The 27,237-nt window shown below is 37.0% G+C and overlaps 1 protein-coding gene across 5 annotated transcripts in view; it reads left to right on the forward strand.

Moving 5' to 3' along the window:
• NR2C1 (nuclear receptor subfamily 2 group C member 1) overlaps window positions 1–27,237 on the forward strand; it is a 58,714-nt gene that overhangs the window by 18,201 nt on the left and 13,276 nt on the right. For 4 of the 5 annotated variants that reach the window (XM_065645807.1, XM_065645788.1, XM_065645815.1 and 1 more), the window contains 9 exons: window positions 2,730–2,837; window positions 7,765–7,995; window positions 11,227–11,308; window positions 15,163–15,342; window positions 17,807–17,954; window positions 18,035–18,125; window positions 19,436–19,620; window positions 23,453–23,615; window positions 25,120–25,241. In XM_065645807.1, coding sequence (XP_065501879.1) covers window positions 2,766–2,837; window positions 7,765–7,995; window positions 11,227–11,308; window positions 15,163–15,342; window positions 17,807–17,954; window positions 18,035–18,125; window positions 19,436–19,620; window positions 23,453–23,615; window positions 25,120–25,241 — 1,274 coding nt within the window. In that variant the 5' untranslated portion in view covers window positions 2,730–2,765. The remainder of the gene's footprint in view (window positions 1–2,729; window positions 2,838–7,764; window positions 7,996–11,226; window positions 11,309–15,162; window positions 15,343–17,806; window positions 17,955–18,034; window positions 18,126–19,435; window positions 19,621–23,452; window positions 23,616–25,119; window positions 25,242–27,237) is intronic. The other variant, XM_065645824.1, reaches the window with a different exon arrangement.

The raw sequence follows: 27,237 nt of genomic DNA on the forward strand, positions 1-27,237 counted from the left end.
GGAAAGTGTGCTTACAGAGGCCTTCATGTAATATCCTACGTTCCTACCTACCTGCGACCTACCAGCTGTAATTGCTTGGTGGTGTTCCTATTCAGTGTGAGCACTGAAAACCATATTGTAAAGTCTATGGAACTTTAGCAGTATTTTTGCTAGCATTTGTAATTCTCTTGAATGTTGAAATAGCTTTAATTGAATTTACAAGAAAAATTTACATGAGTGGAACAAGAAAGGAAAAAGACAGGCGTTCCCATTCTGAGGAGAATGGAAAGTGCTCCTATGTCTCATTGAAATAATGGTCAGAAGTGTTCTGTGACGTAGGTTTTGATTTCTTTATAATATTAATTCTTTCTTATGAAGCATTTTAAAACACAAAATTATCACAAATGATTTTATGATGATGTTCACAAACATGTACTTTTGTTAATTTAGGCCTTCTTTGCATAGAAGCAAAATTTATTTTTTAAAAAAAAGGAATTTATAGCCTTGCCTGTACAGAGCATTGCAGAATGCTTATATTTTCTCAGATTCTGCCAACTGCTAATCATCTTTTGCTGAGTGTGAGATAATTCATATTTCTGCATCAAGATCACATTCCGTGATTCATGTAGGGAAGTTGTGAAGAGCCCGCAGCAATCTGCTTTCTTTAATTTGTGGCTGGATACACTAAGTATATTGTGGTTTGTTCTCACAGTCCTACCAGGTAATAGTAACAGAGGAAAGCTGCGTATTTGTTGAAACAGAGTCTGTCATATGCATACAAAATATAATGTTTGGCAAATATTGTGGTTATTCTTAGCAGTATTTTTTTAAACTACAATAGAAAAACTGTATTCTGTATAGAAGTAAAACAGTCAAGCTGACATTTTGTGGGGTTGAAGATCATTTTTACCTTACACAACATGTGGATCATGACATTTTAATATGGAATATGTAGCTTGTTTTGTAAAGCAAAGATAAATTTACATATAACTCTGCCTGTAAATCACCATGCGTACATGTCATTTGAAAGGCTGATGCAGAATTTTAGTGCTTCAAAGTATCTCTTTCAAACCGTAAATGTTGCTGTATAACCAAAACTTCTTTGTCCTTTACTAAGCAAAGAAGTAGATGAATCGTTTGAATACGGAAAGTATTCATAGTCATGAAAAATTGGGTATTTTTAGAAAGCCAGTGTTCGAAAATGGCTCAGGCAGCAGTTTGACAAGCATTTCTTTTGATGGTGCTGGCAGCTTAAGCGATGCCCCCAGCAGCTTAATCCCACTCTCTCATTTGCTGTGATGCGTTTGCTCCTGAGCAGTGTGGAGATCTGGGCGGAAGGTTTGAGCTGCGCTAAGAATAGCCTGGGTCTGTCTGTCTGTGTGTCTGTCTGCCGGGCTGCTTTTTCGCCTGCATCAGTGTCCTGTTCCAGATCCCTGAGTGACTAACCGACCAATTTTTACCTACCAAGCTGAAGCGATAGGAGCAAGTAGGTTATAAGAGCCAAGACTGGTACCAAAACTGTTGCCTTGTCGGGTAAAATTTCAAAATCAGCTCAGGCTGATGGGAGCTTGTATTTTTCCCCTTCTCATACTCACCTCCAGCTGTGTGTTCTTGCCTCATTTCTCCTGTTCGTACGAGCATGTACGTGGTGGTGTGTTTGCAGAACTGGGAAGCTGATCCAGGAGGAATGAAAAAAGCTCTCATCCTGTTACGAAATGGTACCTTTACTGCACACATCAATATAAGTTCTCTGTATTAATTCTTGGAAGTGTGGGAGGGAGGACAGCAGTTGAAGAGGAGCATTTTTATAATGGTGTAAATAAGGAAAATTATTATTAATACAGAATTGCAGAATGTTCCAGAGCTTTTAGAACTGAAAAAAGTTTGGGGAGTTAGGAATTTTAAGATAAAAAATTCAGTTTGAAGGTGTCTGTCTCTGTGAAGACAAACTTACTGTGTACTACAAAAAGTCCAGTCTTTCTGATTAAGCCTCTGTAAACAGTAGCTGTACTTCTAATTTTTTATTGACAAATAATGTCATGAATAATACCGTCCTCCCATATACCTTTGGCTGTAGCATGCGAAGAATTTTTAAAATACTGATAATCATTAAAACGCTTCCACAAATTGTGTCTAAGCACAGTCTGAGAGATTAGAAATTGTTTTAAGATACACTGCTTGTAAATGTTGTGTATTTCATGAATTTTCTCTTTCTTGATAGTTCCCCAATACAGAATTCTGTTTTTCTGATTTTGCTGCTTTAACAGAAGAACAGCAACAGGACAGAAAAGGCCAATTGCTGTGTTTCCACACCAAAAAGTAATTTTTCACTTAAGCCAGTAAGGTAAAAATATTTTAGTGTAAGTGTAGCACAGCTATGATGAAAGGTATCGTGTTTAGTATGTGTCTCATGAACATCAACAGTAATAAATATTCACTCTGGTTGACTTACATGGACTTGTCACAATGAATTGCTTTAATTGATATGTTTCTAAATTTCAGATTGGAAGGTATTTCAAAATGTGTTTAAAAGAGTGAAAACAAACAGAATTTTCTAACTAGCAAAATTAAGGTATTAGATTACAAGCATTCGCATTCCTTATACAGTATGAGTGTCAGACTTTGCATTGCCTTGTGCAGAGAAATCCGAAGTTGGTGAAACCTTAAGGTTTCATCCATTAAGGTGGTGTATCCATCCTTACGGTAGTATATCCATTGTCAATCCATTACATTTCTTTCTTTTTTTCTAGATTACCCATTCCCAGGGAGCTGCTACACAAACACTAATGGATGGGACAGCACAACGAATACAGATTGTCCCTGCGGATTCAGGCCTCTCTTTACCACAACGCATACAGGTAAGCTTCATCTGATATATTTTAAAAGCAGAGATAAACTATTACTTCTGCTAGTCTTTACACATGATTCTTTTTTATTTGTGTCATATTATTTGCTTGAATGTAAATATTCAACCCTGGGTGGCAGAGACCATTTCTATGTAAACAGGAATAAAACATCATTCCAATGCTTCACCCACTGTTATTTTCTTTTTTTCCAAGAATGTTAAGGTTTAGAAAAAAAACGTAACTACTGAATGGAAAAATACTTTGTCCAATAATGTAATAATATTGCTCTTTAAAAGCTGAATAATTTTTAGATTGGGTATTACAACTGAGTTGTTAAAACTTTCCTGCATTTTGAAGCAGGGAAGGAGGGAAATACCGCATTGAATTGTTGACACAAGTCATGAAAAAGTGCAAGGCAACTTAATGTCTGAGAAGGATACTGGTTCTTAGTTGTCCCAACTAATATTATATGTCCCAGTATGCTAATTCATAGCCTTGCCAGGTAATAATCTCCAATTCAAGTGAGGATAGGAAGTTTTTTGAAATGTGGGTAGTTAAATCAACATAGATACATGTATATAGGATCAGGAGGATTTGGGGAATGGAATTTTATATTTTATCCCTTAAAAGTCAGTGCAAGTCCTTGCAGATGTTTTATTTTTCAGTTGCATCCTAGAGAAGAAAACATCAACTGCAGAATAAATTTTAAAAACACTCTTAGATATATGCTATTGCATACAAAACCACTCTCATTTAAGTGAGCCAGCTGCTAGTATAATCTTGGCTGCTTTTTCTTTTGCCGGCTTCACTCTTCAATATTTTCCACTGTTTTTTCCTGTTTTGATGCATCGCATTCAAGCTTTCAACCTTCCAAGGCTCTTCACAGCTGCCCCCATACATGATCTATTGTTTTGTTTTATCACCTGTGCTCTAGTCACAGTACCAGTGTTATCTGTCCGGTAGATCTTTATTCTTTCAGCTACCTCCACGCCTTTTCTACACTTCATGTACAGCTGTACCTTTTGTTAACCAATTTATGTCAATCGATTAACCACCCTCTCTTTATCCTCTGTTTTCATTGTCTGCACCTGTATGCCATAATGTCCCTGTAGTGTGAAGCCGTTTAATGTAATTTCAGTATCAGTGTCTGAATGTGGGATGACGACAGATAAACCCACAAGCTTTTATTGTTGAACAGCAGGACAGTTCTGTTGGTGCAAAGCCAGGGGCAGACTTGGAACCCTTTTGTGTCACCCCTTTTGCGGGGCAGCAGCTGTTTTTGGTTAAGGCACTGCAATTATTGCAAATATGATGAACATAGAAGAATTGTATTTCTAGGGACAGGGACCTGTACATAGTTTTTCATTGTCTCATGTAGCTGGAAGATCACTTGTTTCTAACCTGGCTACTTTGTCCCTTGTCTTTTTTTCACCACATTCATTGATTCTTGCTTCAAAATGGGTGGTAAGCACTTTGTGTTGGTGGTTGTCTCTTGATATGTGTGGAACAGCACCCAGTCAAATGGCATCCTTCCCACAAATATGTCACCAGTACAAACAATAATAAATTAGAGATGAGATAGAACTTAGTAATGATAGCTTTCCTCAAAGCAGAATTTATGCGAAGAGTAAAGTAGTTTGTAGGAACAAACGCATCTCAGTGAAGTGTTCAAAATAAATGTTAAATTGATTCATTTTGAGTTTATATTTTCAATCAATATTTTTCCCTTTATTTTATTATTGTTGAATGCACATAAATAATTATCTGAAATCTTGAAATACAAAATTCTCAATAAAACATTCTTTAAAACATATTTCGTTGATCACCCTTTCTAGGGAATGCTAACATTTCTCTGCAATAAAAGCTGAATGTCACCTTTGTTTGTAAACAGACATTTCTGTTCAAAACCAGCTATATTATGAAAAGGTGGATTAGACCTCTGTGTTTAAACACTTTTTTTTTTCTAAAATAGGAACATGGAATTATTGAGGTATTGAATTTATTGAAATGATGTTCAAATGGAAGTCAAAACTTGTGAACAGACAAGGCTTAAAAGCAGTAAAGGAAAATACTATCCTCCATTATCACCAGGGTGCTTAAATTAAATACATGGGGGAAGTGTATTTTTTAAGCAGACAATCCTAAAATATATTCCTGTTTTATAGCATTATCCCTTTAGTGATACTGAGTTTCAGATTATTAAGAAATGTAGTGTGTAGTCACTGAGCCCTGAAGGATTCCCTTGAGTGGATAAGTGGTTTTATTTTTCCCTATGATTACTTTTTTTCCTCTTATCTGAACATTTAGGTGTCGCAAGTTGTTATAGTTTGGTGGACCGCTCCACTTTTCAGATTCCCATGGTGGTTGAGGTGGAGTTCTGCAGGTGTATGGCCATAAGAGGTCAGCTGAGACAGACTGGGCTGTTTAAAACGCTTTCTCTTATGCCTCTGTCAGATGTCAAATGCTTGACAGCTGCAGAAACCAATTGTGCAGATTGAATAGCTTGGTATGGATATTAATGTGCCACTAAACCTACCATACCATGCAGTGAAAACTCCATGGGCATCCCCCTAGAATTGCAGGAAGCCATTTGAAAAATTGGGACACTGTTAAATAGGAGGTGAAATGAATTGTGTGAATCACAGAAGAAGCAATGGTGAAGTAGCAATGGTTCTTTTGCCTGCTGTCCTGCCATATTTATCTACAAATACATACTTTTTTAAAATTACGGATCTGGACTACAATAGGAAAAAAGATCATTTAGCATATATATCCAAACACTCATTTCAACTTTAGTTTACATTTTTACCTTCACTTTTTGTGACATGCTAGTTTTTAAGTTAGTTTTGTACTATACTTTGTATAAACCTAACTAAATCAAGTATATGACTTTTTTGACGTACATATAGCTGCACTTTTAATTTTTGATAGAGAGACAGATTTTAGATATGAATGTCCTTCAAAGAGCTGGTCTAGAAATTCCAGAAACAACACAATATTCTGTGTTTGGCTTTTGTACACATATGCACCCTGTTGAGGATAACATGCATTGGATTTCTCCTAATCCCAATAATGTGTTTGGAGAGAAGGGGAAGGGAACATCAGCTACTTTGAAAATAGCCAGAAGCGACACAGGAGAAATAAAGATTGTAAACGAAGAAAATAGGAATGGAAAGAGAAAGTTAAGCAAAAAGCAAATTAAAAGGGCAAGGAAGTTTGCCTTCGCAAGAGTATAGAACCAACAGAAAGGAATTGAAAGGAGAAATAGGGGACTGTTGAAGTCATTTGTGATCCCGGACATGTGGATGTCTCAGAAAACTGAATGGAAAATCGTGTATTAATCATGTTGATAATATTGTGGGGGTTTTGCGTTGTCTTCTCACCCTACACCCCAAATCTCACGATAATTCACATTCTTTTCTTACATATTTAGTGTCTGGAATTTTATCATCTTACCTGGACTTCTCTCTTAAATGAGCTTTTAATTGTGTTTTTCAGAGAAAAAAATTGAAATTTGATCCATTAAAATGTTAATAGCAAAAGGCCACCTGAAGAAAACACATTCCTTTTGTGTATTTTGAAACTCATAATTTCTGAATATTTGAAAGTGCCAATATTGACTTATAACTGCTGAAATAAGATACTATATATCTCTTGCTGCTTATCTTTTCAAAAAATAAGCTATGCACAGGTTTTTGAAACAAATTTAAGTATATTGAACATTTAGAGAAAGTAGTAAAGTAGCTGTGAAGTTGCAATAGCAAAGTTGATAAAGCCTTGTGCAAAATGATGCCGCCTTCAGTTTCTTTGTCCTCCTGTTCTCCACCTAGATAATAAAATTAATATTGCTGCCATAATTACATGAAACTAGTTATGATATGTGTTAGACCATGAAACAAATTATTTCATCAGTAATAAGGATCATATAAATGTTAGGGATGGATAGATGGACAAAAATGTTTGGTTATAGCTGAAAAGAAAATTTAATAGGAGCTATTTTATTGATTTGTAATTCAAAAATTGCAGGGAACAGTCTTTGCAGGATGATTCTGCATAGTCTCCAGAGTAAACCAGACAGATTTCCACACAGGCATTTTGATGGAGAAAGGCAGGAAGTACTAAAAGTGAGATTTATAATGGAAGATATATGGAATCTTGATTATTTTCTCTGAGGATTATAATCTTCAGACAAATTTGGCAAAAGATGGGAGTTTAGTGGAGGATTATTTAGTAAAGTTCTGCTGTATTTGTCCTTGAGAATAAGGATAAAACAAAAAAAATGAGCTATAAGTCTGTTCTTGATTATGAAATGAAACATGAAAATCGTATTTTCCTTTACAAAATGTCAGGGAGAGAGATTCTGGTTTATTTATTTTATTTGGGAATATATTAAAAAAAAAAAAAGGCCCCCCCCAAAACGAAGCCTAAAATGTATATACAGATGCAACACGATTATTTGTTTTCTTGCTGTTTGATGCTTACTTTTTTCACCTGGAAGTCTACATTTGTGTTTTCAAGAAGTTTTTTGTTAGGCCACCAAACCTGGGAGGTGCTGAACACTTCACATGGTATGCAGTGAATTCAAGAGTTAAGATTTCTCATAACCTGATGGGTCCTAGGGCTGAGCTACAGACCTACCTCAAATTCTGGATTCTAGAGTTGTCAAGGGTTTCAGTAGTGTTGTAAAATCATGGGCCAATTGTAAAACTTGAGTATGAACTCAGGGTTTGACTTCAAACATCCTCGATTGAAACGTGTTTCAAATACAGTGAAAATCCAAGGGTTTGCCTGAGTTTACTTCACTCTTGTGTGACAGAGGGGAAGATGATCCTGCTTCACAAATGTCAAAGGCAAAATGCCCGTTTTCTTCTAGTGCCCAGACTGGGCCTCAAAGGTGAACTTAAATTACCATAACAATTTGAGATAAATGTATTATTAGATTGTCACAGATCAGCAGACGGGCCAGAAGATTCAGATTGTTACAGCACTTGATCAGAGCTCAGCAGGCAAGCAGTTCATCTTAACAAATCATGATGGCTCTACCCCAAGCAAGGTGATCCTTGCCAGACAAGATTCCACTCCAGGAAAAGTTATCCTAGCAACTCCAGATGCTGCAGGTGTCAACCAACTGTTTTTTGCATCCCCTGATATATCTGCACAACACATCCAGGTAGATAATCCACTTTATTTCATACTTTTGGTTCAAATGGGATAAGAAGAGATGTTTTATTTCCAAATATGTATGTCTGGGTTCTCCTTTTTTGAGTTTGTTTTGTTTTGGTTTTGTAATGGTATGCTTTTTCTGGCACTAGGACTCTGCATTGATACTTAGAAATTATGAAGAAAACTTTTTCTTTTGTAAAAGTATTGCTTTTAAAATTTATATCCTGGCTCATTACATTAGAAAGAATACTGTTATTTTTATTGTCACTTCCAGCTCCTGCCATAGCAAGTCCTTCTTTGTTTCTGCTTCATTGACTCTCCATCTGTTTTCATGTATTCTTAAAAAATATACTCTTCTCCATTGTCTTTATCACTTAACATTCCCTTCTGCTTGTTTTCGTGTTGTACGCTGTTGTAACTACTGCTCAGCTGTGTGGGTTATACTCCAAGCTAGTTTCTCAGAGAGACTATTTAGCAGGGAAGTACATTACTCAGTGGAGGTGGAAAACTAATAACATTAAAGATTTGGGGTTTGCTGATGTGAGATTGTAACTACGCAGGGTTGTAACTCCCCAAACTGGTCCCCAGTGCAACTTACTCCCATGGACAGTGTATGAGCCGCTTCCTTAGTCCTCACCCTCCAACTTCCAAGCTTTCTGCTCCATACCCTCACCTGGCAGGGATGGGATGGTACTGATGGGAAGAACGTGAAGAACATGAGCAGAAGACTCTGGAGATGGGAGCTTCTTCAGCATGAAGTAGGAGATGACTGCACTCCAGCTAAAGTGTACTTAGTGCATATTGTTTACCCATGTACATTTATGCTGCTGTTAAAATGCATCAGTGTGGTAGGCCAGGAGATGCTAGGGTGGTTACAGCCCATTTAGCCTTACATTAAATGATGACCAGAAACAGTTACTTAAGGAAAAATGTTAAAAACTGGACAAGTAAATAATGATCCTTCAGCGAATATCTTTTCCATTAGTTAGTGGTTTAGAGCAACCTCCTGATTTGGAGATCGCAGTATTTGATAGCTGCCATTAAAGTTTAACAACCTTTTTCATTATTTATATAGACCATATATGCTTTGTTCGGTATATAATATCCTACAGTATAATTGTATGTTGTGCAAAGAATACTTTAGTTGATTCGATCTTCTGAGAGAATTATTTAATTAGGTGTCTCTTGTGCTATAAGAAACAGCTATAAAGGATGCTGTTGTTTTTATAAATCAGAATTATATCCTCTTTCAAGTAATCTCTTTTCAACTGAAGACCCCTGATCTTTTTAGCTTGTGCTCTGGGAGCCTGATTCGCTAGCCACATGTTGTGCAAGCTTGAGTCATCTCTCTTTATTTTATATATATATTTTTTTTAATCACAAATCTTTGCAAATGGACATCCAAGATCATTGTTTCAAAGATTTTGATTGCTGTGAATAGGGGAGCAGTAGCAAAAGCCAATCCCATTGAAAGGCATTTAAGTATATTGGGTGATATCATACACTTTGTATTTTCGGTAAACCCCAACAAAAGTATAAACCAGTGGGATATGATTTGAAGTGCTCCATACAGAAACAGGTTAGTTTGAGAAGCAACAACGTATTCTGTCACTTCAGTTAGATTGTTCTGTTGTTACCTAATATGTGTAGGGAGTGATTTTTTTTTTTTTTCACTTGAAGTTCGTGAAATACAAAGTACCATTCATTTATTGTTCAACTCTTTGGGATCTTTCCTGTTTTCTCCCTTAAATGGTCTTTCCATCTACAGTTTCACCTGTTGTGTTGTACTTCTGTAGCCTTCACTTGAAATGCCCATTCATTTGCTCGACAAAAAACTTCTTTATTTCATCTATCTTTACATCGACTCATTTGGCAAGGCCCTTTCTCCCATCATCTCTTTTACCTTCAGTGGCTCTTCTTCATCTTAATAACCAATTTTTATTCTTCGTGTTCCAGGTCAGTTCTCTGAGTCTGGGATTTTTATCTCCTCATGGGCCAAATTCTGTAGACCTTCCTTATGTGGAACTTCCCATTTCAGTGCAGGTTTCATTTATGGAAGGACTTATAATTTGTTTATATTTATTTTATATAAAATCATGAAAATATATAATGTTAATAGTGGAAATTAGGAAGGAATTAAATCCTAATATTCTTTTAAAGCACCAATATTATTTTTCTTAAATAGATGTTATATTAAAGGAAAACTTAATCGACGAATCTCTGAAACAGTATTGTTAACAAAGGGTAACTAGAGATCAGTATGCTTGTTAAACATTCCCCTATATATCATCTATGCTTTCAAAGAAGTTATTTCTTAATTTTTCTCTATAGAAGATAGGCTATTTTCTCTTTCAGTAAGTAATATTTCTTTTTATCAGAGGTCCTGTTTTAAATATCCGAAGCAAGAACGGGAGAGTCTGACTTCCAATTAAGATATAGTAGAAGTTAGAAACACTTAAAACTTCTAATCTGTCATAACTTTTTAATGGGAAGAATAATATTTTCTTTTCTGCTTTATGTAATTGTTAAGATGACAGTTGTTACCTGTGACATGTGTTCCTTTTCTAAATTGAATTTTTGCTGTGCTTTATTTATGTTGCAGTGGGATAGAGGTTTTATAGAACAAATGGAAGGCTCTAGTACCTGCCCTGTAGTGCAGGGGTTCTAATATTCTGTGCTTAATGTAGCTTTACATGTACCAGAGATAAATGAATGAGACAAGATGAGAACATTGTACTGATGTCAAACTGTTACTGAAAGCTAAACTATATAGCACTTGATAGTTAATAGCAGTGTCCAGAGTACATTTTCTGTTGTCCACCATTTGTGTGTATTATTAAAAAATGAACTGTTTAATGCCTCTGTTTCCTTTGTACTATGAACAAGTCATTAGGATATAAATACAAAATTGAAGAAAAGGTAAGATATGAGTATGCAGATGCTGAATGTTTTTCAAAATGTCAGCCCATTCTGCAGAGGCAGTATTTAAATAAATTAAATCGTGAAATCTTTTCAGTAGTATTAACAGTAAACTTCTGTTCCATCCTGGAAAGGAGCACAGTGGCATGGCAGGTAGCTCCTTTGCATTTATGAAGACTGTTAAATGCAGTCAAGAAAACCTCATAGTTCGTAGATTTGGTCGCCTGTCTTAGAGAAAAAACACAAGCAGGAGATCTGTTTTTATCTTTCTTGATGGTAAGAAAAAGAAAAATGAAATTGTGTCACACCTTTTTTCCAGATTTTAACAGACAACTCTCCCAATGAGCAGAACCTAAATAAAGTGTTTGATCTGTGTGTTGTATGTGGCGACAAGGCATCAGGTATTTACTTTTTTCTTTCTTTTTTTTTTTTTCCTAAGGTGGTGCAGCTTTATAAAAGCAGTTTAAAATTCTTCTGAAGCTACATATCAGTTTTCATGCATATACATTTCTGTATATGCATCCATGAACAGAAAGGATACACTACTCTCTCAGGGGAGAATTACATGAAAGGTTACTTTAGTGTCCATGAGTGGGACTTATTTATTGTTGGTTTACATCGTAAAATAGAATAGAAACTAGAATAGAGAATAGAACAGAATTAGAACAGAATATAGTAGAATAGAATAGAATAGATGTGGTGTGTTGACCCTGGCTGGATGCCAGGTGCCCACCAAAGCCACTGTGTCACTCTCCTCGTTGTCTCTGCCGTTCCTTCCCCCTCACAGGGAGGACTCCTCACACTTCTCCCCTGCTCCAGCGTGGGGTCCCTCCCACAGGAGACAGTTCTCCACGAACTTCTCCAAGGTGAATCCTTCCCATGGGCTGCAGTTCTTCACTAAGAGCTCTCGCGTAGGTCCTTTCCATGGGATGCAGTCCTTCCAGAACAGACTGTGCTCCAGTGTGGGGGGTCACAAGCCCTGCCAGCAAACCTGCTCCAGTGTGGGCTCTTCTCTCCATGGGACCACAGGTCCTGCCAGGAGCCTGCTGCAGTGCAGGCTGCCCATGGGGTCACAGCCTCCTTCAGGCACCCACCTGCTCTGGCGTGGGGTCCTCCACGGGCTGCAGGTGGATCTGCTCCACTGTGGACCTCCATGGGCTGCAGCGGAACAGCCAGCCTCACCACGGGCTGCAGGGGAATCTGTCCTCCAACACCTGGAGCACCTTCTCCCCCTCCTTCTGCATTGACTTTGGTGTCTGCAGAATTCTTTCTCTTCCATATTCTCCTTTCTCTCCTGACTGCTGCTGGAGTTACGCAGTTTTTTCCAGCTTCTGTGTTATCCCAGAGGCGCTACCGCTGTTGCTGATGGGCTTGGGCTTGGCCTTGACCAGCGGTGTGTCCATCCTGGAGCCGGCTGGCATTGGCTCTGTCAGAGAAGAAGCTTCTAACAGCTTCTCACAGAAGCCACTGCTGTAGATCCCCTCACTACCAAAACCTTGCCATGCAAACCCAATACAGTACAATGCAATTTCATTGTTTTCTATCAGATGATTATTGCCTCTTTTTCTCAGTCTGATACATTTTATTTTCTATTATAGAAATTTGGCTGATAAAATTACTTAAGCGACACCATTGAGAGCTTTTTCTTCCTTAAAATAATATTATGCAGTGAACTTAGTTATTGACAGTTCTCTTAAAATGTATGAGAAACCTGTTCATTATTTTAAATATGAAACCGGTAGGTAGGGAAGACTTTGCAAGGATATGAAAACAATGCTGACGTGAGATTTATGCAGGACAGTCAGTTAGTTGAAGAACCATTATTAAAACTGTAAAAGGGCATTATAATTCCAGTAAAAAATAAGCTTCAGAATGGTATATTCTTATATTGCCACCAAAGTAGATCGCTACAGGAAGAAAAATGTTTCATGCACTAAATTTTGTTTAATGATATTAAGACACTGGAAGGAATTATAGTGGGAACATTGTGCTGGAGAACTCTGTCTCCCACATTCTCTTTGCATGTGCATCTGCCATCAGGTGTTCCAGATAGGTCAGTGGTGTAATTACTGAGAGAGTGTCTTGTCTTTTTGTTTTAGAGAGAGAGAGAATTAGACTGTTCCTCAACATGGTTTAGCCAAAAGCTCCTTTGTCTTTGCACTTTCTTTGTTACAGAAGATAATGGGGTGTAAGAGAGATTAGATGTTTAACTTTGCTCTTCACTTAGCTAAAATTAGACTTCTTAGGGAAGTCATAGAATCATTTCAGTTGGAAGAGACCCTCAGGATCATCGAGTCCAACCATAACCTAACTGTAGCACTAAACCATGTCCCTAAGAACCTTGTCTAAATGCCTTTCAAACACCTCCAGGGATGATTACTCCACCACTTCCCTGGGCAGCCTGTTCCAATGCCTGACAACCCTTTCCGTGAAGAAATTTTTCCTAATATCCAATCTAAACCTCCCTGGCGCAACTTGAGCCATTTCCTCTTGTCCTATCACTTGCTGGTTGCTCCAGCAGAAAATTCTTATGGTTTGTCAGTCAAGTCTGTGTGATGAACCTCCAGTAATATCAAAATATGACAGCTGCAGTTAAATGCTTTAGGGAAGTGATAGGAATAAAGTGTATAAAAATCAGAGGGCAGAGGAAAGAAGTAGTTAAATGTTAGGAAATCATCATGAAAAGTAGTAGGAGGTGGAGCAAACTGCTTAGAAAACAAAACCAATTTAAAGTTTTCTACCACAGTGAAGTTTGGCAGAAAAATGTATAGTTCCTAGAGCTCTAAATACGTGTCGCATTTCACCTGTCTCAAAGGAAATTTCTGCCAAACATAAGGCAAAGACCTGGCTGGCCTGCACTGAATGGCAAGACTCCTCTGGCTTCCTCAGGGAGGCCTGGAATATTCCTTGAGAGACTGGAGATCCCAGGATCTGTTCCTCCTGTCCTGACCCAGGGAAGTCGAGCACTAGCAGTGAATTCGGGGAGATTTCCATGTGTCCCTGAGCAGCCGCAGGTTCTGGGGAGCAAGAACAAGCAGTGTGACAAGCAGTGTCGTGCAGGCCCCTCCAAGCTGGAGCCCAAGAACCTGCGTCAAAGAGCGGGCAACGAAGCAGCTCCGGCTCTTTGCAGGATGGAAATGAAGTGCTCACAGTCCAGCTGCTGTTAAAACGTTTCACTTAGTGATATTCTTTTAATATATCTGATGGTTTATAAATTTCACATTTTAATAGCGTCATACTATGGTTCTGATAAAGGAGTCTAGAAAACATACCAGAATCTCTAGAAGCTTCAAGCAGACAAGATTGATGTATCTAAAAAAAAAGGTTTTGAGGAATGAGGAAAGAATCTAAAAATATGTTTTCTCTTGAATTAGTTCATATTTCAGATTTATTTCTGTAATATGGCCTACTTAGTTCAGAGAGCGGCTTCGGTGCCTCTGTAGTATGTATTTTGAGTGTTTGTCAGTGATCTTCAGTTTTAGAATTGTGTTTTTTTTCTTTAGAATCATAGAATTCCATTTGTTGGAATTGCCGAGCATTCCTTATCTAACCCAGTACTTTTTAGTAATATTTGTATTTTTTTAACAGCAGAATCAAAACAATGTACTTCTGTAAAAGTAATTTTTTAACTTGACTTTTTTCTGTAGTATATCCTAAAAATTTTTATGTTAGTGTTATTTTTTAGAAAATTCACAGAACTGATTTTTTAAAAAATTATTTAACTCTTTTAGATTGCTTATCTCATTGAACTTTTACTGAAAGAACTTTTAGGAAACTGGGAGGTGAACGTAGAGCTTTGAGGTGCTTACCCGCTGCTGTCAAATGCCATGTTTGCACTTTCTGTGGTTCCATTGGATTTACTGCATACAGTTTCGATATCTGCATTTGTAATGAGTTTGACTGTAGAAACATTTTTTTTAAATTGCTAAAGAATGTATTAGTCAGGACAGTTTCTTGTGTGTTCTTGCTAACCTGTTTTCTCAGCTTTTTTTAACACTGCTGTCAACAGAGTCAGCAGGAATTTAACAAGCAACTTCGTTATTTACCTATTTGTAAAGTTTGTCCTGTTTCAGTGCTTTAAATTAGAAATGTCAAATCCAAAATATATTTTAAGATCTGTAACATACCGGGGGGGGGGGGAAGTATTATCTTTTCTGGATGAAATAACAAATATTTTGTTTTCAATAAATATAAACTCTAAGAACAAACTACAATGTAAAATTGACGTTGTGGTTTACGTTTTTTCTGTAACTAGGGCGTCACTATGGAGCAGTAACTTGCGAGGGATGCAAAGGATTCTTTAAAAGGAGTATACGGAAGAACTTAGTTTATTCATGCCGAGGAACGAAAGACTGTGTCATTAACAAACACCACCGGAATCGATGTCAGTACTGTAGGCTGCAGAGATGCATCGCGTTTGGGATGAAACAAGATTGTAAGTCTGAATAAGTGTAAATTATTTTAGCTGACAGTTATGTTAAAGTTCGTGCTATGAAAGATATGCTTTGTATTAATAAAAATTGTTATCTCGATTTTATATTTTTAAATCATTGCATCTTTTTCCTTTAAAGAATTGTACAAGTTTGGTGTATTAGAACTCTGAAATGTTTTCAAGCATACATATTGCTTGACATATTTAATAAGCACATTGCATGTGGTAAAAGTGAATTAATTGTTATTCCTGGGTGGCAAATGTCCAGCATGTGTCTTTGTTTGTTTTTTATATATGCAGTCAATTTTTTTATGTGTAAATGAAGCTACTGAGTGTTTTGAATCCTTCTACCTTCTTGTCACTTTTCCATAACTGAGATTACTGCCAATTGCTGATGACTCTTGGCAAAGCCCTGCAATTATTCACAAGGCAGAGATCCACAGTGGTCTAGAGTTCAGTTCTTACAATTCCTGCAGATTTCAAGTTCCTTTTTAGATTCCTGCTCCGGCGAGGGGATTGGACTAGATGATCTTTTGAGGTCCCTTCCAATCCCTAACATTCGGTGATTCTATGATTTCCTAGTATTGACTGTAGTGATATTGCAATACCACAGCAGTGTCAGAATACTAACTACTTAGAAAATCAAGCAATGCCTGAATTATTCAGCCCAGATACAGCCGGGCTGTTGCTGTACGCACAGTATTAGCCTTGTGCTCTGCTCTCTGCCGTCCAGCTCTGTTTTGCTGACCCTCTTGAACTCCTGTGGACATTCCCCTCCTTACAGCCCTGCTTCTGTCAGCAGGACCCAGTAATGCTTTTCCAGCACAGAGGAAAACAATTCAGAAAGGGAGGAGAAGCTTTACTCACCAGTTCAGTTGGCAGTACTTTGCCCCTATACAGAAGGCTTTTCAAAATTATAAAATTGCTGGAGTGGGGGTTCAGAAGGCAAGAAAAGGACTGATCAGAGGAGAGGAAGGAAAACTCGATGGAGTGGGGAGAGGAAAGAAAACTCAGCACCCTCTTGCACTGTATCTCCCTCAGTGGGGTTACTGGTCCCTTAAAGAAGTCTTGGTCCTTCTTCAGCAAACTCCCAAGCTCCAACTAGGTAGCATAGAGTTAGCAAAGGAAGAAGAAGACTTTTGCCTCCATCTTGCACCCTTTCGAAGCACCGTTTGTGGATTACAAGCTAGCTCTAACGGCATTGTCAATCCTTGGTGATATTATGATGGTTGGTTTTATGATACTTACCAATGTGAAAATTTGAATAACCTCATAGTCTACTACTAACTTGAAACCTTTTTGCATTTTTTCTTTCGTTATGCATTTTCCAAAACCATGTAACTGAAGAAAAAAATTAGATTTTTTTCCTATTTGTCTTTGTATTTTTAAAAAAATGAACATTCAATATTCTCTTTATAGGCTGAAACAATTTCTATGTGCAGTACAACATTAAAGAGGCTCTGCTGGCCAGTAGCCAGTGCTTGTCAGGCTGGTGAATTGATGCATATTTTGAATTACATAGAGGCCTGTTTTGTGAATCTCTTCCAGTATCTTATTCCAATCTATAAAATGACTTGCACCATTTTAAAATTGTGGAAGAACAAATTACTGGATATTTTTTAAAGATTTGTACTTTGTAAATAACTTTTATTAAGTTTAACAGTAAGAATGTCATGTTACTGTTATGTTATTTTTTCCAGAAATTACACTTTCCTTTTAAACTTGTAAAATCAAACTGTAAACTGATTTCTCTTGGCTTTATTCTGTAGAACTGAAGAGTTCCCTGTAGGGTATAATACTGTAAATTTTGTTTTAATGTTCTCTGATCCATCCAAAGCAATGTGATGTATCTGTAAGCTAAAGCCCAGATTCATTCCACCTAGTTCCACTAAGCTATTCAAGTTCAAAATCTTGTTCTCTACAAGTCAGTGATTTGGGGTATTGCTCAGATCTTAAATGGTCTGAACTGAACTTTGTGAATGTTGCCTTCCCGCTGTATTGTCTAAGCTTCTAACTTGGGAAGCTTCTTCGTGTGCATAAAGTTGGGTGGTTTCAACCCAGACCCACAGTCTGTGGAAAAGGTACCGTGAGTCCTTTAGGTATGAACTGAGAGTGTGAGCTAGTGAATTTGAGAGGGAGAAGCTGTAAACTTCCAGGTAAAGATCCGAGTTAAAAATAAGGTGTAAAGGGATTTAATCTCTTTATTGTAACTTGAAAAATTATTAATTGTCTGTATGTTTGGTCTCAGACTTTGACTACTGCATCATTTCATTAAGAACAAATCAAGTGGGTGTGTTGTTTTTTACCAAGTTTTTAGCTTATTGGTTATGGGGTTTTTTTAGTTATAGCTTCTGCAAATATTCAGAAACATTATTAAAATTGCAGATTAAATAAAGAGAGAAAAAAATATATATATTTTAGTCTGTAATTTGGGATGTGACCTAATAGTTGTGTATTGTTTTGTTAGCTGTTCAGTGTGAGAGGAAACCCATTGAAGTGTCAAGAGAAAAATCTTCAAACTGTGCAGCTTCTACAGAGAAGATCTACATTCGGAAAGATCTTCGTAGTCCCTTAGCCGCAACTCCAACTTTTGTAACAGACAATGAAACGGCAAGGTACATAATTCTTCTTAGAAGCAGCTCTCTCTGTTTCCTGAAAGCACCTCAAAATTAAAATATGTGCTGTTTTGCGTCAGATCAACAGGTCTGCTGGAATCGGGAATGTTTGTTAACATTCATCAGTCTGCAATAAAAAGTGAGCCCACTGTGCTGATGACTCCAGATAAGGTATATGATGATGTGACTGATATGTTAAGTAGAGCTAATGCTGTGATTGTATATGTAGGGAGGGAAGGTGGTTCTGTTTTGTTGTATCTCTGTTTTCTTAAATTCATTTTTAAACCACTCCTTTACATTATTACCCAGTGTTGCAAATGCCTTCTCTTCACAAGAATGCTTTTAGCCTTGCATAGTAAAAAAGATAGAAACTCTAAAAAGTAAATGCCTTCCTCCTCTTTTTCAGAGAGCTTTAAGGGCTGCCTTATTTTTCTTTATGCTGGGCAATCCTGACACTTTGGTATTTCTCTTCTACCAATAGAGTGAGGTGTTTGTGAAACTTCACATGATGTTATCACAGTGCATTTTATAAATACTGTTAGGTTTTTTCCCCTGAATCACTATTTTTTTTGCAAAGCTAATAATAGCTATCTCGGCAACAGTACTATTTCTGAGCTGGTTTTCCTTTGTTTCCATTTTGTTATATTTATTGATCCACTCAAGCCATGTGATAACCTCCCTACACATGCACAGTAGGAAGCTTTTCTATTTTTCTAGCTGATATTAAATTACCTCAAACAGTTTTCATGCATTTTGCCTCACTTGCTCTGTTGGCAAAGGGCCCATCAAAAGTTGTTTATTCAATTTCACGTTTCTGGCTCTATCTGTAGAGTATGACAACACAAACTAAATGACATGTAGCATGCTGCTGTTAGCAGTAGTAGCATACTTGTCTGTAATCATGTGCTTTATATTTTTTTTTTTATGGGGCAGGGTGGAAAACGCGAGTTACTGTGTCTCTGAGTCGCTAGTCACTACTGAATCACCTTGTTCCCCTGCAGTTAAATAAAGACATAAAACCCAAAAAGGCTGCAGCTTTTTTTTTTTTTTTTGCTTGCTTAAAGGTGATGTTTTAGCCGTCCCTTCTTTTCAGACATTCTCCTACCCTATTGCTTGTGACTCATTTGCACAAGGAAGGAAGGAAGATGCTAAAAATATAATGTAGTGCGGTCTTATAGTTCCAGTAACAGTTTGACTAGTGAATGGAGATGATAGATTCTCTTTCTGCAGTTGCTTACTGTCTGTAGTGTTCTTTCTGAAAGAAACAGATAGCTATTACTTGTCAATGTCTAAATATTTCATATTTTAGAAGCAGCACAGTGTCTAATTGCTGCATTATGATTGCCCATTTACTGAAAACAATAATTTTCTTACGGGTCTATTCACACGCTCAATTCTTCATTTATGTAAAAATTAGGTTCTTCTATTGCAAGTTAACTGCTGCCAATATGAGAGAATTAAAAGCTATACTTTTCCCTTAGGTTGAAGCATGTCAGGGAGATTTAAGTACGCTGGCAAACGTGGTGACTTCACTAGCAAATCTCAGTAAATGCAAAGACATGTCACAAAGCAGTACAGAGCTGTCTATGATTGAGAGTTTAAGTAATGGAGATGCGTCATTATCTGAACTCCAGCAAGAAGAGCAAGCTAGCAGTGATGTTACAAGGTAAGGCATGTTACACTTGAAAATGTTATTCTTTTTGAGGTCTCTGTCAATTCAGACCATTAATTAAATCATTACAGTGTAGGTAATTTATCTGCATTAAAAATAGGAGTAATAGAAGCCTGAGCTCATAGAATCATAGAATAATTTTGGTTGGAAGAGACCCTCAAGATCATAGAGTTCAACCCTAACCTAACTCTGGCACTAACCCATGTCCCTAAGAACCTCACCTATGCATCTTTTAAACACCTCCAGGGATGGTGACTCCACCACTTCCCTGGGCGGCCTGTTCCAACGCCTGACAACCCTTTGTGTGAAGAAATTTTTCATAATATCCAATCTGAACCTTCCCTGGTGCAACTTGAGCCATAGTAGTAGATAAATCTTGTAAGATTTTTCCAAGTGAAACCATAAGGAAGTTCCCTTTGAGAAATAAATACTTCCAGTTGCTTGTACTTGAAATTAATTTCAAGTAAATCTTGCAGCTGATTTTCTTACCTTTAGATTGGCTTGATAATGTGTGTTAGATCTTGTACTACAGGGTGTTTCAGAAAGACAGACCCAATTTGAAATCACTTTGCTTTGAAGTTGGATCTATCTTTTTGGAACACCCTGTATAGTCTTAGTACTTTGTATCATCCTGGAAAACTGTTTCTTAGAGATCTCATCTGTGTAAGTAGTTAAATGCCTGTAGCTATTAATCGCCTTAAAAGCTTGAAAAGCATTTTCTTTCTGCACAGGACAGCTCACAGAATTCTCACCATCAGTACAAATACATACATTGAATATCTTACAAACTTGTGTTTGCACTGGTTTTAACTGAGCCATTTTGGTGAGCGGATGTGTAAGATATTCTGTGTAGTACGTACTGTTGTTCCATCTATCACAATTGTATTCTTCCTTGATTGCCATCTCATACAGGTTTCTGACAGCTGTCCCAGCAATATTGCTTCACATACCACGTACATTGTGCATGCTGTTCTGAAAAATGTGTATGTGGAATAAATCCAGAAAGGAAAAAAAGATTGGGGTATAGTAAAGTAGTTTGTACTAACCGAAATACAGGATTTCCCCTGTAGACTCCACTGCTTGGTTTAATTGCAAACAGAATGCAGTTGTTCAGTTCCTTTCTTTATATGCTGCTTGGAAAGTCAATGTGATTTTATATAGGTGCTGATTTGGGCCTTTGCTCTGTCCTCCTAGATAGACAATGCAAGAACATGCTGCGTAAATAGTATTGTTGTATTGCGCTGATAAAGTTCCTTCAATACTATGGCTGTTCAAAAAGATGTAGTAATAAGGTTGCACAATCATTTTTCATTTCTTTATTTCCTGGGGCTTTCAGATGCTTGCTTTTGCCAACTTCGCTGTTTCTGTTCAGTTTTCAAAATGTGACTATGATGAGGCACCATGTTCTTTCAGCCAGGGAGCTGGAAAGAGCCCTGGCTCAGCTGAACACGTACTCTCGTCTGAATTTACCTAATGGATTTCCAGTGAGGGAGTTCAAGTTAAATATTCCTGTGAAGGGGAAGTTGTTACCCAAGCAGAAACTAAAATTTCAATTTAAATCTTTGATTTCCTTGCCAAGCCTTATGCCAGCTTGATTGAACAGACACAGATTTTTACTGAGAAAAAGGAGTTTAAGGGATTTCAGGAAGCATGTTTTATCCATCCATGTTTTTCATGTATTTTATTATATTCCATTGCTTGCAGCTACCCTAGTTACACTTTCACTTTTGCTGACACAAACTTAGCATACAATGTTGCTGCTAGCATTCCACTGCTTTTATATTGTAATGTTATATGCCTTATTCTCTAATGACTTCATTGTCTATGTTCATTATTTTACAGTTTGTCAGCAGTCCTATGTATCTGTTAGCGACTGGGCCTGACAAAAAGAGAACCAAAGTTGTTTCTAGCAAAGGATATCAATACCATGTATTTTAATGTTGATTATATCTTTTTTTTCTCACTTTATGGGCCAAGTTTTCGTAGCTTCTAGGCAAGCTTTGTTCTAGATCCTCTTTTCCTTGGTGTTTTACCTCACAATCAATGCTCCTGTTGGGGCTTCATGTTTGAAAAGGACTCAGAGTGCTGAGCAGTGAGGACCCAACGTGTCTATTGACATCTGCTGTCTTACTACTGCCAGTTTATGAGATGCGAAGGAGAAGATTTCTTTGAAAGCAAACATTCCAGAATAAGCTGGAAACAGAGTCCAATGGGCAGACACAGTTAACCAGTGAACCTGCCCACCCTATTTAAAAAGGACTCTCCAGCCTGTACTAGGCTAAACACAGGAATGTGGCAGGTGCATGTGACATTTACCTCTTAGGGAATGTTGTTCTTGTTCCTGTCTTACATCTTGTTCCTCTCTTACATTTCTGTCCCTACTACATGAAGAGCCCTGCAGAGATCTTATTTTTCCTAAGAAGCATCTACCACCGAGCTGCTGGGTTTGCATGTTCTCCCTAAGGCTGCCAAGAGTGAGCCATGCAGGGCCTGAAACTCGCATCTCCAAGCAGGAGTCCAATAATATAACTTCTAGGGCTTACCCATGAATGCATTCCCTTTACACCTACCTTCCGTATACCGGAGACAGAAAATGTCCCAGGTGTATCCGTGTAGTTCATTTACATCTGTTTAGTCCACTTGTGCGTGTCCTGGTCACCCTCGTGTAGACACATCAAGGTATGCAGGCTTATGCAGGACCAAAAACTAGTTTATTTACCACCTAAAGCCTGAGTCAGTGTTAGCAGGTCTTTTATTGTGGTGTTTCGTATGGTTGTATGTGGTTATGTCAAACATAGTAATCATTTAGATTTTTTTTAGCATGTTAATGAATTTAGATAGCTAGAGAGGCGGGGGGGAAGATAAGGTGGCAAAATTCCACTCCAGACTTTGGCATTAAATCGGTGATTTTAGATTCTGTGGTGATAAACATGTCTCTATAAAATGAGAATCAGTTCTACATACAGGCTGTTAATCAGCTTTTGTAAAGTTTTCAGATCTCTGTGTATAAGTTTTTCACACAACACTGTATACAAAGGCTACCTCTCTCACAATATGTTATCTATCTGTAGGCAGCAATCAAATCTGTATATTTTTGATTGAAGGTATATCAGTTTTGGTTCTCAGGTGTATTCATGCACAGAAAAACAATGAATCTGTTATCAAGCAGCAAAATCATGAATAATATATCTGTGCTCTTCCTGGCGTCTCCCCCGTAACATTTCTGCGTGTGACTTGGTCTCACAAGAGTCACTGTCCCACATCAAAGGATACTAAGGATGGTACTGAAAGCATGAGAGTGCTTCCTTTTATGTATTTCAGAAAAGTCTTCAAATTAAGCTGAATAACCTCAACACAACTCATTACTTAAAAAAAAAAAAGGAAATAAAAGAAAAAAACTTGTTCAATTTGTTCTTCTTAGCAGCAAAATTCTGTAAAATTTACATGTGCATTAAGTTGCTTTAACAGCATTCTGATGATCCTGTGCTCAAAATGCTCATGGCAGCATCCTCAGTAAACATCACTAACGAGATCTTGAAAAGCAAACTGTGATTCAGCAGCACAATCAAGATGTCAAAACTGTGAATTTGTTGGCAACTGGTGTGAATCTGCTGCTAATTTTTGTTTCAGAGCCACTGCAAGTTGGGGTTTTCAGGGATTCTGTTTGGTGGAGTGGCAGGAAAAGCATACTCCTGACTTTTGTTTTCCAAATCTGATTCTTTGAAACAGACATCTAAAATACACATTTCAGATGTGCAGGGTCCTCCTGAATTGAAATGGTCTCTTTGTTTGTTTGTTTGTTTATTTTTTTGTTGTGATCTTACAGGGCATTTGATACACTTGCAAAAGCATTAAATCCAGGAGAGAGCGCAGCATGCCAGAACTCTGACAGTATTGAAGGCGGTGTACAGCTCATCGGTGGAGAAACAAGCATGAACATCGTTGAAATAGAGGGGCCACTACTCAGTGATGCACATGTAGCATTCCGGGTACTTAATACTTTTTTACTGTTGACTATTTATAACAATTTTGACATAGTAATATAAAATAATGATCTGATTAAATCTTATTTTGAATTTCTCAAAGAGTAAGTATTTGTTTAGGTATTGGCATTCATTTCTGATGAAAGCACCGCTTTTGTTCACAGGTTAACTTTTTTTTAGGAGAATGTACAGCTCTGATCGGCGATTTAGCTGCGCCGTTTATTTTGTAGCTTCTTACTTTAAAAATACTGGGTAATCTGTGCAAAAGGATTTAGATAGACATTGTCACACAAAGCAGACGGTCAGCATCCACATTCTCACTTGTTAACAGGTGGATCTCGTGCAATCCGCAGCTGGATTTTGAGACTGAAGTGTATTGATCAGTTTCTCCTTTGTGTATATACCTTATTTGAGTCTGGTTTTAATTGACTTTAATCATTAAGGGAAAATACGGTTTCTTTGTTAGTGAGCCATATATTTACTGGCTTTATTTTTCATTTTACGAGCCTGCAGAAATTTTTCTATCCATTTTTTTTTTCATCTTATTATTCTTGGACAAATCAAAAAGCTTGCTCACCTGAAAACTTCCTCGGTATCAGGCATTTTATTAAACTTTGCCCCTCTCATCAGCACGTTTTGAGCGCTCAAATAAACATATGACTAATGCAAATGTCAGGGGTTTTTTTAAAATTGTGTTAGCCAAACCATTATATTATGAAGTATTAATTTCTGCAGATAAAACTACAACACTATAATTAGCAGTATGGGGTCAAATCCCACTCTCTTCACATGTGCCGGTAACGCCACTGATTTTACTCAATACATGCTGAGAAAGGTAGAGCTGGTCCTTTCTGATACATATTGATTATAGATTTAGCACTTGGGAGCAGCTGGATATTAGTTATTTTACACACACATCAGAAGATTTTTGATGTATTTATTTGTAAAATATTAATTAAAAGTACAAAGAAAAGATGTTTTGTGAAATAGAATTCCCATCCACACACACATACTCCCCAGGAATTGTGGTAACTCCTCTAATTTTTCAGGCCACATATTCTGCTCCTCTGGGAGAAGCTTTAGAAAGTAATGATGCCTCTGTGCTTGTATTTTTCATGTATTTATCTAGATAGAAATGTAAGGAACTTCATTCTAATTACAATGATTCTTCTAAAACTTTATTCTTTGAATGTGTCTCAAAAGTTGAGTGTTATTTGGGATTTTCCATGTCCAGGTGTCCCAAACATGAATATTTATCTAAAGTAAAAATTCAGAATTTTTGCCTTTTTTTTGCTTCGTAGTTACTATAGGGTGTAACAGTGTGGCTAATAACGAAAAAGGCAGTCATTCAGTTTTATTTCAGGATTATCTCATGTTTATTTAAAAACCAATTTTACTTAGTCACTTAAAAGGAACTCTAAGGCTGATTTTTCCTTACCATGTTTTTTAATGAAGAAAGTAAAATAACTGACTTGCACTTTTTTTTCTTTTTTTTTTTTTTGATTGCCAGCTCACCATGCCTTCTCCTATGCCTGAATATCTGAACGTTCACTATATCTGCGAGTCTGCCTCCAGGTTGCTTTTCTTGTCCATGCACTGGGCACGTTCCATTCCATCTTTTCAAGCTTTAGGGTAAGTGTTCAGTTACCTGTTCACTTACAGTGTGAAAAAGCACTTTTTAACTTTTTATTTTCACCGTCTTATTCAGGGACATATAAAATACAAATCTACTTACTAAAACCATTTTATGAATCATCATGAAGGTAAATTTTCTGAATCAAAACTGCTCCCAACTTCAGTCCAATTCAGGTACTTTGGTTGGGTTTTGAAGGAAAAAGGAGTAAGATATGTAACAAAGGCCTACACTCTGCTACTTCTTTACTCAATTTTCAGAAAATGAGATTCCTGTCATTTTTTTAATAGCTACATCCTAAACTAAGATGCTTATCAGGCAGTCACCATAAAGAAGCTCCTCTCTGGATTCCCAAGTATTGTTATCTTTGTAGATCAATTAGTAGTAGTAATGTTTCCTTTAATAACCTGTGAGAAGAAAATGGTTAGCTAGATTCAGCAAGCATTCGGGATGAAGTTGTTTAATTTCAGGGGATTATCCAAAAAGAAAGAGTTGCTGTAACCAGAAAGTAATTCTTGCTGTTCTTTTTCCAGTTTGTGTAACATCCTGCTTTTCCAGCAGAATTCAGTGTATCACTTAAAATTCTTAATCTAAATGTAGTAGTACCTTGCCAACTATCATGAGAAAACATCTCAAAAGAGCATGGGAAAAAGTTATTTTATGAAGACAACATCAAACAAATAAAGATACTGTATGAGCTCTGACACAAGTGGAGTATAAGTCACGTTTGTCTGTTCTCATCTACAGTGTTTTTCTTTAATTCAATATCAAAACAGTGTATGACTGTGGCAGCCAAGAGAATTCCTCTTCAAAGTGAGCGATTTTTCCCCTTTTCCAGGGAGGCTGTCAAAAGCAGGATGATCTTTGATTACCATTTGTGTTTACTCAGATGTTTAAGTGAAATTATTCTACATTGTTTAAGGGAAGATACTATATTGTGTGCAATTGAAGCCTGTGTTTTTGAGAAGGAAAAATTAAAATTCTACAAAGTTAAACAATTTCAAGGGTAAAAAACTCAGGTAAATATGTTTTATTTTAGTAGAAATTGTTGTCCTGCAGAATTTCAAAATAGGTAGCAAATTAACATAGTACATTTATATCATTACACATTTTTCAAATGTTTTTGTAACAGAGACATTGCAAATTATTGTTTTATAACAACAAATGGGAATCGCTTTTTAAAAATAAAATGTTGCACAGAATACCTATCTCTCTGAAAAGATATAACAAGAAATGCTTACAAAAAATCTGCATATTTTTAAAATATGTTACTTCCCATGATATTTTTCTGTTCAAATAAAAAAGGGAGGAGTAGGCTGTCTTAATAGTGTTAATATTCACCTGTACTAGCATTTACAGTCCCAGTCAAAATCATGGGCAACAGTATATTTAAAGACCATTTAACATAAATATACAGGTTTCCTTTTGAAGAGCTTAAATTACCAACTTTTTCAAGTAGAGATTTATTTGAAATTAATGCCACTGTTTTAGTCTGAGCACATTTCATACTATAATTTTGACTTTTACAAGGGTGACTCGTTTCACTTTTTAAATGAAGAGAAATACATGGTAGTAGTAGTTGAGAGGAGCTGATGAGCCAAAACAAAGCCATAGTAGTGGTTTTGTAAGGAAGAGAAATAATTGTACCCAGGTGGTTCCCTCCTCAGGCAACGTGTTCCTTAACTAGCAAGACAGTTGGCTTTGGCATGATTTAGTTAATGGCACCAACTTATCGCTTCGTTCACCTTCCTGCATGAGAATCTTTGTAGGCAATAGAGATTCCTGCTGAAACCTTCATCAGGCTGGTTACAGCCTCGCAGTTTTTTGGGGCTACTTAAGGTTGATCAGCTGGTTCTGGTCTAAGTTTGATGAGCTATAAAGTTGCTCTAGAGCAAGGCTGTCAAACTCATTTTCAGTGGGGGCCACATCAGCCTCACGGTTGCCTTCAAAGGGCCAAATGTAATAGATGTATAGATGTAACTATTCCTGTATTTA

Source organism: Caloenas nicobarica, chromosome 1 (genome assembly GCF_036013445.1).
Source record: "Caloenas nicobarica isolate bCalNic1 chromosome 1, bCalNic1.hap1, whole genome shotgun sequence".
NCBI classification, from domain to species: Eukaryota; Metazoa; Chordata; class Aves; order Columbiformes; family Columbidae; genus Caloenas; species Caloenas nicobarica.